Source organism: Panthera tigris, chromosome B2, assembly GCF_018350195.1.
Source record: "Panthera tigris isolate Pti1 chromosome B2, P.tigris_Pti1_mat1.1, whole genome shotgun sequence".
Lineage (NCBI taxonomy): Eukaryota > Metazoa > Chordata > Mammalia > Carnivora > Felidae > Panthera > Panthera tigris.
In genome coordinates, this window is record NC_056664.1 from 115817600 (window position 1) to 115830475 (window position 12876).

Sequence of the window (12876 nt, forward strand, 5' to 3'; positions counted from 1 at the left end):
TTTAAAAAATGAAAAAATCTCCACTTATACATCTTATACACGTTGATTTGGTGGGGGAAAAAATGACAACTTAGAGATTTCTTTGAAAACCTCTATGTAACCTAAACACTATGAAAGAGTGATTTTTAACACTTACCAATTTAGGACCTTTTACTAGGTTGTCCAGACTGTTCTCCCAGAGAAGAAATCATTCAAGAAATGGTTGTGGATGAACTACTCTGTAGCTAAAGATAAATGGCTTGTCTTTAGAAGATGCCGGTTAGCACACAGCCTCTAAGATGATCCCACCCAATTGCTTCGGTTTTTCTTTTCAACTTTTTGGTTACGTATGAGGTCATACACATGCAAGGTACTATCAAGTGTCTAGGATTAGTAAGATGGGAGTGAAAAAGGTTTTAATGTTGTTGTTGTTGTTGTTGTTTTAATTTTAAGCAGGCTCCATGCCCATTGTGGGACTTGAACTCAAAACTCTGAGATTAAGACCCATATGTTCTACTAACTGAGCCAGCCAGACACCCCAAAACAATAAAGATTTTAGAAATTTGTTAACTCAAAAGCTTACAATTTGCTTAAAGGGTTTACTTTTGAAGATACATTTAATGAGCCTGTTAGCTTTGTTCTTTGGATTGATTATAGCATAGATTCCCAAATCTCAGAAGCTCCTTCATGATTGTGAGTCACCAATTAAAAACCTAACACCACTCTTGTGTAAAGCAACTGGAAATGCAAGAGTTGGTTGTATCTTTATCATGGTTAAAGAATGGCATATAAGATTGTATTATAGGGCTTATCAATCATTTTAAGAAACAGTACTTACCATAAATCAGTAGCAATCAATTAATTTTGTGCCCTGAGGATTTATTTCAAATTTGTTTTAATGTATTAAAATGGTAAACAGCTAGAATTGGAGATACCAATAGTGTTTCGTATAGTCTTTTGTGGCCATTTTCTATCCTGTTTCAACAGTCAATGAGAATATGTTAATAAAATGTTTAGTATTTAATAATCAGTATGTGTTATATCAGGAACTTATATTCATTATTTCATATAATTATTTTATCAAGCTTATGATGTATGGACTCTTATGTTATCTCCATTACATAGATGACAATACTGAGGCCTAGAGAAATTAGGTAATTTTTCCTAGGATACAACACTGCTGAATGTCAGAGACAGGATATGAATCCTAGTCTGTCTGAAACTTGAGTCCATGTTCTTAACAATAAAGCTTTTAAAATTTCCTTTTTTAAAAAAAAAATTGAAAAATCCAATAAGACACCAATGTTTATTTAAATTGTTAATTCATATTAAGTTTGCATATTTTTGGAAGGAAATATATATATAGGAAATACGGAAATATATAGGAAATACACACACGCACACACATAATATACACATATACCACTTATATTAACAGTGTTTTCAGTTTAGACAAACCAGCTTTTCCCCAAAATAATGAGTGACACCAAATCACTCTGCTAAAACCACCAGATTGTACAGAAGTACTAATAAAATGAAACCCATGGATACATAGAACAATGCATTTAATTCAGGTCAAAACAAATTAAGAAAATAGTTCTAATTCAACTGAGTATTTGAAAAAGTCTCATTTTTACCTCCCAACGTGCAGATTTGTTTCTGATGAAAAGAAATGAAAATCACTTTTTTCTTTCTTTCTCTTTCTCTCTTTTTCTGTTTCTCTCTTTCCTTCCTTCTTTGCTTCCTTCCTTCCTTCCTTCCTTCCTTCCTTCCCTCTTCTCTCTTTCTTTTTCCTTTCATCTTTCCTTTCAATTTAAAAGCTTGAGCTGGATATTAATATTGTCTTCTTTGATTTTCTAGTTTCACGTTAAAATGAGTCAGTCATGTGATGTTTTCTGTTTTAAAAATACCTTCAACTACATTATTTTAAACTATCTCCAAAAAATTAATAATAATAATAATAATAATAATAATAATAATGAAATCGAAACAAATAGCCAAAACCCAAGAACTGGGCAAGAATGTTCTCATATCTTCTCAGCATTTGATGTGGTCATGGTTGTGAGCACCTGGACATATTTTACCGAATAGAAGGAATGAGCAGGGCTTCAAGTTGTAGATATTCGTTGGCCTTCCCTCTCACCACAAAGAGTTTACCTATATTACCAACCTGATTACTATACCATTCCTCAAACTCTATAGTACCTAAGAGTTGGTTTACCTAGTCACCATCTCTTTTTCTTTCCACTGCAGGCTGGGCTCTGTTGGCCTTGAATCCGCAGTCCCCTATCCTACTGATGGAACCATTGCAACCGCCGTGGAGATTTGCCAGTGTCCACCTGGGTATTCTGGCTCCTCTTGTGAGGCAAGTTTGCAAGAATAAATCCTTGGCGCCTCCCAAGTTCCTTCAACATTGCTTTCAGTAAACCGTCCTCCATCAATGATGGCGCAAATAAATGATAGTGTTTTACTTAAAGAAGACGCTTGAGTGCCCAAAATCATGGCTTTCTAATAGAGCACCGCTCATATTACGTCATCTTGAAGTTATGTTTCTCTTTTGGATATTTTACCTTGCTACAGATGAAAATCTGAGGTTTCCCTAAGTGTTTATTTCCTGTTTCATTGGTTGATAAAATAAGATGAATGATAGCAGAGTAATATTTAATATTTCAAAATAATTTCCCTTCACTTCTACCTCAGCGCTTACCAGGAATTAGCACTGTTTTCCCCTTTCCCTGTAGTTTCTAATCTTATGTACCATACTCTTGCTCTGCTTTATTCCTAAGAATGCCAAACCGCAAGCTTCTGAAGGATAGAATCTTTAAAACATCAAGATATAATACATGGAAGAAATACCGTGATCTGGAAAATTCCCTACATGCCTTTGATTCATTTATTTGAGATATTCCTTGTTACCCCAGTATTCTAGATTTCTAATAAGATTAACATTTCTTACTTAATATCACAGTGTGTCGTTTTAAGGTAATAACTTTTATTTACTTCTACGTACTTTTTCTTAGGTGGTTTGAAATTGGTTTCACTTGAAACCCAGTCATATAATGTAAACACAATTTTCCTGATAGAGGACATGGCTTGCAGATAAATAGGAGCTTAAATTCTTTAAAAATGGTGCCTTTAAGGAATCGTTTGAGTGTACCAAGATGTTCTACTTCAGCACACTATCCCATTATGCCATTTATAGAAATACTCTGGGCATTGCTTCGTCAGCTCTGTTGTACTCTGAAATAATGCATGCTTTTAGAAGATACATAGGATTCAGAGTCATCTTCATGACAAATGTGTTTTCTTTAGCCAGGCTCAGATTCACCTATCTAGAAATAAAATGAAATGAAATTCGTTGATGTCCTTGCTTTTCCAAAATTCATCTCAAGAAGAGAAAAATAATTGTGGCAATAAATTAGCTCTGTCAACATTAATTTGATTTTTACATATAAAATATGTGCTGTATTTGATGAACCACATACTTTATGAAGAGCCCAGCAGTTTTTATTTCAAACCAGAAAGCTGTCTTTGAACCTTTAAGTTCCTATTTCAATTGGAAGAATGAACACCTTGATTCTATGCTTGTTTTACCACTTACCCCACATTTGTTTTCCCTAGTACTCTTCATCGTCTTTATGGAAGTTCCAAATACCTGTCGATACAAAATTAAATATCAGAATTGCTCAGTTGGCTAGGTTTTTTGTTTCTTCTTTCCTTTCTTCAAAAATATTTATTGTGAATCTTTGGTAAATTCTGCACTAGGTGCTGAAGGGATTATCAAGAAGATTATATCAAAATCCCCATCCTTAAAGAGCTAACAATCTGTTTAGGGAGACAGAACAAATACCTATGAAAAATTGGATCACAGCACTATATAATTAAGGGACGGGTGAGTGGTACAGAACATAAGTGCAATAATCGTTCAAAGAGGTGAGCAGAGACAGGTGTCACTGAAAGTATCCTGCAGTGGAAAAACCTCAAATTGGAGGCTAAATAATGGTAACAATTAGGTGGGAAGAGAGAAGCACACGAGTATGAAAGAATCCAAACAAAACATCAGATGTTTAGACTTGCTCGCATTCATTCCTGTCCTTTCCTGATTTCATCTGCTTTTTACTGAGTTCATAAGGCCAGTCACATCAGCTTTGCTATCCCTAATATGCACAGACCTCTGCAACGCTGAGTAACCTACAAAGACCAGAATGTCTTCATGCTAGGTTGCCAAAAACCAGGTCAAACCACTCACTATATCATTCTCTTTTACTCTATTTGGGGCCACAGTGTTGATTCAAACCTTTTTTTTTTCTTCATTTCTACCTGACTTCTTATAAATCCCTCTGCAGTTTATCTTTCCAATTTTTCTTACACTCTTAGTACCATCATAATTCATTTCACTTCACAAGTGGGACAGGTGAAGAAGTGTAAGCAACATCTGGTACTGAAAAAATGTGTTTTAATTCAAATCTCAGTTTTTGCTTCTTTCTATACGATCAAAATAAAATTAACCACCTCATAGGAGTGTTCATACTTTTGTTTAGCTAATAGATGTTGATAATCATGCATTTTGACACAATCAAGACCCTTGGCATGGCTGACTAGGTGATCAACAACACAGGTATAGTCCCTACCCTCGAGGACATTACATTTGGTTGTAGGCTAGACAGTATGCCGGAGAACATATTTAAATACGTGTAATAAATGTCATGAAGTAAATGAACAAGGTGTCTCGATACAGCTACTAAGAATGGGCACAGGAAGAATAGATAAGAGGGGCTACTTTATAAAAGGTTTCAGGAAAGGCTGTCTGAAGTGATAGCATCTAAACTGGGTGTTGAAGAGTGAGAAGGGTGAGCTATGCAGAGAAAGCTGGAAGTGGCTTAGGAGGAAGTGGAAAGGAGCTTGGAGTCTGCAAGGACCTGAAAGAGGGCAAGGACGACTAGAACATAGTAAGCAAGGGAGAAAATAGCACGTGATGTGACTGGAGGAGCGAAACCATCCAGAGCTTTGTATGTATCATAATAATTGGGGATTCTATCCTAAGCATAATAGAAAATCATTAGAATACTTTAAGGAGGGTAGTGCCTTGATCTTAGTTTTCTTATTCGAAAAACTCTTTATGGCTACAGAGTGAAGAACATAATATAGGAAGGCAAGAATAAGAGGAAGAGTGGCTCATAGGCTACTGTGGTAGGAGACACTATTATGGTTTATGTTAGGATAATGGCAGGGATGTAAAAAGATATGGGTTTACTCTATATTTTGATAGTATAACCAATAGGATTTATTGTAGATTACATACCAGAGCAGAGTTTAAAGAAGTAAGGAATTTAAGAATGAGTCATAGAGGTGCCTGGGTGGCTCAGTCAGTTAAGTGTCTGACTCCTGATTTCAGCTCAGGTCATGATCTCATGGTTCGTGGGGTCGACCCCCACATTGGGCACTGCACTGACAGTGCAGAGCCTGCTTGGGATTCTCTCTCTCTCTCTCTCTCTCTCTCTCTCTCCCTCCCTCCCTCCCCTGATCATGCTCACTCTCTCTCTTCTTCTCAAAATAAATAAAACTTAAAAAAAAAGAAAGAAATGAGTCATAGATTACCAGTTGGAGCAATTGTATGCAAAGCCATTTACTAAGCTAAGGAAGACTGGGGAGGATTTGCAGTGGGCAGAAGATGGAATCAACAATCCATTTTAGAAATATTAGGTGTGAAAAGTGGAAACTAGATGTCAACTTTACAGTTGAATATGCAGGTCCTGAACCTGGAATATCCGTCTGGTCAACAGATAAGCATTTGGAAGAGATCATCAACTATGGGGCTGAATAAAATTACCTAGGAGACAGTGTGAAGAGAAGGGGGAAAGCGATCAAGCCCCTAGGAGTTCTTGGCAATGAGAAGTTGGGTCAAAGCAGAGGAGAAAGCAAAAAGCTAATGTGGAAACATGGAGTTGTGATGGCATGGAAATTGAGAGCAGAGGGCATTTGAGGGAGAGAGGAGTCAACTAAGCCACATGTTGATGAGAGGTCAGATAAAATGCAGTCACAGAATGGTCTACCAGCTTTGGCTACCTGGGATGTGGTGGCATAGCCAAGGTCAGTTGTAATTGAGTGGTGATGGCACAAGACAGAGTAGAATGGAATGAAGCATGAGAGGGAAGTGAAGAAGAGAAGACTTTTTAGAGTAGTTTTACTGAGAAAGAAAAACAGGTAGGTAACTGGAAAGCTCTGAGATATTAAGGAAGTAATTTTGTCATATTTGTTAACTTTTAATGGGGATAGCAAATCATATTTTTGAGCTGATAGTAATGATCCAGTGGAAAAGGAAGGTATTACTGGTAGAGCCCAGAGAAAGAGTGTTGGAAAGATAACAGATAATGGAATGCAGATTATGAGTGTAGTGACTTCTCTCAGGAGAGGAAGAATTCTGCATGCCCTTCTCCACTGTTCCAGAAAAGAATATGGCAAATGGAGATATCGCTGATACTTACAGATTTGATGAGGCTGTGGTATGAGTAGGACATTTGCAGGGTCTTAAAAGAAAAAAAAGCTCATTAATGACAATTCTATGAATATTTGTCCTGAAAACAGTAAGTCAGTTCTCTCTCTGTTATCAACACCCTTGGTTTCTACCCTCTTCTGGATATATGACTTCACCAGTTTTTAAAAATACGTATTGGAGAAGGAAATCTCTTCTACACTGAATCTAAGGTGGCAAAAAATTTAATGCGGAGAAATTATTAGAAAGGGGCAAAAAAATCAACACCTTTCTTGTACTGCCCAAATTAAGAGGAAAGTCATTTTTGCTTCCCTTTCAGATGTGAAGTATCAGCAGACCCTTTTTTATGTGTTTGTTATTGATGTTCAAATTTAAGAACCTTCACACCCTGAGGCAGAAGGAACATTTCTAGCAGTACACAACACAATTCTATAAACTTTATTACTTCAGTGGTTTCTCTCTTGTTTCCATTTTCAACTGGAAAAAAAGGCCTTTTCATGATATATTACGTTGTAGTAAACCAGCCAGAAATATAATAAATCACCCACAAAATGAAATTAGAACTTGAGAGAGAACACAAGCTTCCAGAGGGCAGCAGTGTTTGCCCTCCCCCCACCCCAGTTGTGCATCCCATACAGTTTGTAGTAACCCCCATGGAAGGGAAACTTAATTTAAAGAGTAACAGTGAACCTAGAGCTGATGGTGACATAAAGTTATTCTAAGGCCTGAATGTTTTTAATCAGAATTCCATTTTTGTATAATAAAGGGTTCCACACTTTTAAAAGGAATGATGAATGTAAGTAGACTTCTAGTAGAATAATGCAATAAAAATAAAATATCAAGGGAATATATGGTAAATGAATCATTTGCAAGTTTGAGAAAACGTAATAGGATGAGAATGAAAGATACGGACTCTTTGTGTGTAGACATCAGCTGTGTATGTGGGTCAAATGTAAGAGTGGGACACTACCTTTCTTCCGAATGATTGTAAAGTGACAGAATTAAGGGCAGTTCTGTGTGGGTGAGGGAATGTATTCCAGAAAATCGACATTCCTTTGGATGATATTAGGTACTCTCTTAGGCTAAGGTTCTCTGAAAGTCTTTTTATGTCTGCTGCTTTTTTTTCAATACTTTTCCTTCTATTTTCCTGTCTGTGCTTTTTACTTTGAGACTGTCACATTTCAATTCTTTTTATCTCTTCTTTATTTTACCATTTCAGAAGAGACACCAAGCTAATGCTTCCTCTAATCTCATACCTGCCAATAATGCTAAGGTCAGTACAAAAGTCCCAAATGTCAGGAGGAATAGCTCTGTAGCAATGTTTCAATAGTAGCAACACTTTGATGAGCATGTTTGCTGAATTTGCTACCTAAATATTTCCCTTTAACAAACAAAAAAACAAACAAAAAAACAAAACAAAACAAAACAAAAAAAACCTTAAGAAAAAAATCCCTGAGACTTGAAACCTTATCTTTCTTTCAGTCTTGTTGGCCTCGGCACAGACGAGTCAATGGCACTATTTTGGGTGGCATCTGTGAACCATGTCAATGCTTTGGCCATGCAGAATCTTGTGATGACATCACTGGAGAATGCCTGGTAAGTGCTTTCTCCTCTGGGGATGCTGATTGACAAGGCTGAAATCAGCTCAATAGGTCTGCAGGTCAATTACTACCTCTGGGACAAACACTTGAGTCAAGACGTGATTTGACAGGGATCTTTATATTGAATGGAGTTGGAAGCTGAGGATGCTCTTTCGTATGTGGTTTTCCTGACTAACAAGTATTAGGAGATGTTTATCCATATTAGTGTAAGACCTCAATTAGAATTAGATACATCATCATAAAATATAACTAATGACTGAGATACATATCTACCCTGAATGTATGTGGTTTCAATCCCTTCCATAAATCTACCAAAAATAGGCTGTATTTCCATAACAGAAAATGGTTTGTATCCCCATGATATGAAAAGTATAAAAATAACTTTTATAATAGACATAATTCAGTTTCTTCCACATTGAAAAAATGAGGGCATACTACACGATTTTTATTTTAAAATTTCAACATTTAAGTAAAAAAAAGTGTCATATGTAGGGATACCTCGGTGGCTCAGTTGGTTAAATGTCCAACTCTGGATTTTGGCTCATGTCGTGATCTCACAGTTTGTGAGTTTGAGCCCCATATTGGACTCCATGCTGACAGTGTGGAGCCTGCTTGGGATTCTCTCTCTTTCCCTCTTTTTACCCCTCCCCAGCTCTCTCTTTATCCCTTTCAAAGTAAATAAATAAACTTTTTAAAAATAAATGTCGTATGTAGATTAAAAAAATAATAAATATATGCACTACATATTCATCAAAGCTGCTTCTTCCAGCTACAAGGAAAGCCAAACTTTGAAGGAGAAGAAAAGCTCTCTGCAAAGGCCAGCACTTTCTACCTGCTAAGAAGCCTCTAGATTGGAGAATATACACCACATAGACCATCCTGATGAACTCAAGGGCATGTTAGTTTGATATTCTCTGACATGGCATGAAGCTTGAAACAACACTTCTCATTTCATTAGTCCTGCAGAAACACAATTTGAAACAGTGCCAATTTAGGAGGATATCATATTCTCATTTCCCTGTAGAATTTAAGGCAGACTCTGCTATCTTTATTTCTTAATGTTCTTTCTTCCTCTTGCTCAATGTTTCCCCCCTTTTCTTCTACTTAAAAGCTTCTGGGACAAACCCAAAATGAAAATTCAGGGCTTTGTCTCAATGTAATTTGGCATTTAGGTTTATTGATGCTCTTTCTGTTTTCTCTGTATAAGATTTGTTTAATTGCATTGCAGTATAAAGCACGATAGCCTTAATTTGTGGATCCGTAGATTTTTCCAATGGCATTTTTATGAATAGAAAGACTAAGCGATTTTCATTTTAATTATACCATGAGTCATTTAAAATGTACCTTGGGAAAAATATTGAGTTACCTTTAAACACTTTGCTAACATGCTCTAGGAACTATTCAGCGCAAAGCTGATATGGAGTTGCTTTCTTTAAACCTGAAAAGACAAAATAAATATATCATAAATACCAGACTTATAATGTTTCTAATAGTAATATTTCATGTTAAATTCATTATGATTAAATCAGATAATGCTGTTGGTCCATTTGGTTGTGTGACATAAGAATGAAAGCCCTATTTTTAGAATAAAATGTTTTCAGCATAATTTGGGGAGGAAGAAGGGAGGAAACAGCGATTATCTGAGAACTTCTACTGATGAAACCTAGTTTATTGACTCTGTTTTATGGACAGAAAAACAGGAATCCACCTTTAAATAACAGAAGGAGTCTTAGGGAAACAATAGAGATCATGTCAATAGAAACAGAATCTGGTGTTTTCTGCATTTTCCATTATAGCTGGTTAATACTGGATCATGTAAGATATTTTCTGGAGACATTCAGATGCCTTTTATCTGAAATGATATTGATAACTAAGTGCTAATATCCCATTTTGAGCATATTGGTTCTGATTTGATCCACGAAGAGAAAAATATTTAAATGTTACACATTAAGGACATTTTTAAGCTTTACTTAACCCACATTTTATCTTCTTTATCAATTATGTATGCTTTTTCCGCTAGCATTACACAGAGAATTTATGAAATTTACAGATAAACTGCTTTTCAGTTAGCTTGGTTTGAAATATGATTAGAAATTAACTGAAATGGGGCGCCTGGGTGGCTCAGTTGGTTAAGCGTCCAACTTCGGCTCAGGTCGTGATCTCACGGTTTGCGACTTCCAGCCCCACATCAGGCTCTGTGCTGACAGCTCAGAGCCTGGAGCCTGCTTCCGATTCTGTCTCTCTCTGTCTCCCTCTCTCTCTGCCCCTCCACCCACTCTCACTGTTTCTCTCTCTCTCTCCCTCTCTCTCAAAAGTAAATAAACATTTAAAATTTTTTTAAAAAGAAAGAAATTACCTGAAATATATTTTTGATAGCAGATCAAAATCCAGACCTCTTTTATAGTGTGGGTCTATATAAAAAGGTCATTTTAACTCAAAGTACATTTGAAGTGACCCAGGAAACATTTAAAGCCACATGGAAAGATTGTATCCTTGACCTTCCTCACTGTTATTGTCCAATGTGCTATGAATGGACATTCGGGAATCACTTTATAGCAGGACACCTGTAAAAATAACCAGCCTGTCAGAGTGCACCTCTCATGTTTTCAGTTCTGATTTCCACTGTGTTGTTGCTTCATGCTGTTTTATAGTTTCAGTTGCAAAAACACTTGAGTGTTAGATTAATGTTATGATTTCCACAAAATGAAATACAACATTAGTAAAGGTAAGCAACTTCTGTATGTTCTTTTTCTTTTAGATCAGGAGTCAAGGAAAAACAGCATGTGTAGGTTATGCAAGATTCCCAGTGGAGTTTTAGAAATACCATTTTAAACGTGGTTAAGATGATCAATTTTCTGATCTTATTTTTAAAACCCCTAAGTCTTTGAGAGATATGATTTGATCATGTCAATATGACAATATGCAAAGAATATTGCAAAAACAATGTAAGTTTTTAGTAACAGCCAACCTTAGTTAAATTTGAGGACTTGAAAGGAATTAGTATGAAGACGAAATCAAAGAGGGAAGCCTTCCTTCATGATCCATGCTTTATACATTCCATCTTAATATGCTGTTGTTTGCACAACTGTTAATAGTAAAGGTAGTCTCTGTGCTCTCTTTGGAAAGGCTTGCTAAATGCATTTGAGAGACAATTTAAAGTACCTTGGAGAAAAACCTATTTTCAAGTATCGCGAGATTAACTAAAGAATTATCTATTCGCTTGTAGTTGATGAGACTGCCATGAGATTTCAGAGCTTGAAAACTTCATAATTCATAGGCTTGAACTTTCTCATTTTATAGAATGTGAGAAATGCAGTGTTAAATGATTGGTTTTAATTTCATATCTTCTATTCAATAAAGAATCTATTCCTCTCTCCAAGGTATTTAACAGGTTTTGTTTAAAACCATGTATTTATGGGGCCCCTGGGTGGCTCAGTCGGTTCAGCATCCGACTTCGGCTCAGGTCATGATTTCGCAATCTGTGAGTTCGAGCCCCACGTCGGGCTCTGTGCTGAAAGCTCAGAGCCTGGAGCCTGCTTTGGATTCTGTGTCTCCTTCTCTCTCTACCCCTCCCCTGTTTGCATTCTGTCTCTCTCAAAAATAAATAAACATTGGAGTGCCTGGGTGGCTCAGTCGGTTAAGCGTCCGACTTCGGCTCAGGTCATGATCTCGCGGTTTGTGAGTTTGAACCTGCATCGGGCTCTGTGATCACAGCTCAGAGCCTGGAGCCTGTTTCAGATTCTGTGTCTCCTTCTCTCTGACCCTCCCCCACTCGCAATCTGTATCTCTTTCTCTCTCTCAAAAATAAAGATTAAAATTTTTTAATTAAATAAATAAGCATTTAAAAATTTAAAAGAAATAAATAAAATAAAACCATATATTTATTTGCGTTTCTATTAAATCAATTTACTACATGTAATTAAAATGAGCTTCTTTAAAACTATACTGATATAGGGGCGCCTGGGTGGATCAGTCGGTTAAGCGGCCGGCTTCGGCTCAGGTCATGATCTCTTGTGGTCTGTGAGTTTGAGCCCCGTGTCGGGCTCTGTGCTGACAGCTCAGAGCCTGGAGCCTGCTTCAGATTCTGTGTCTCTCTCTCTCTCTCTGTCTCAAAAATAAATAAACGTTTATATATATATATATATATATATATATATATATATACACACATATACATATATACATATATATGTATATATATCAGTATATATATACATATATATATTATATCAGTATGATATACATACTGATATAATACATACTGATATAATATATCAGACCTTTCATTAAATTAGGCTGGCCATTCCAAAAGTCAACCAAATTTGATGAATATTTACTTTATCTTTAAAATGAGTGTATATTTTAGCGATTTCTTATACATATTTAATTACTGATCATAAAAATAAGGATTTTGTACCCCTAAGCTCTGATGAACTCTTTTCAACATGAGAAAAATATAATTTCATATAGTTGTAAAAATAAAAATGTATTTCAGTCATAATGAATCCATACTGGATGTTTTTTTAAAAGGAATTAGGTATATTTTATTGAAGAAGTTAGGTTTACATGACGCCAAAGCATTAAAATTTATCAAATTGTGCTATTGAAAGATTTATAGACAATCCCAGTGTTTGGTTCACTGAATTGTTCATCTTTTGTGAACACAGTCTGAGTTGATAAGTGTACTTTAATATGAAGAAATCAAGATACAAATTATTTTATTTTGATTTTTTATCTTTGAAGAGACATAACCAAACATTACTACTTTGAAGAAAAATGCAGTTTCATTAAAAATAAAAAATG

General features: G+C 35.9%; 1 protein-coding gene across 5 annotated transcripts in view; it reads left to right on the top strand.

Moving 5' to 3' along the window:
- Nucleotides 1–12876, top strand: part of LAMA2 (laminin subunit alpha 2) — a 609603-nt gene that overhangs the window by 342389 nt on the left and 254338 nt on the right. For all 5 annotated transcript variants that reach the window (XM_042987144.1, XM_042987146.1, XM_042987145.1 and 2 more), the window contains 2 exons: nt 2233–2344; nt 7955–8068. In XM_042987144.1, coding sequence (XP_042843078.1) covers nt 2233–2344; nt 7955–8068 — 226 coding nt within the window. The remainder of the gene's footprint in view (nt 1–2232; nt 2345–7954; nt 8069–12876) is intronic.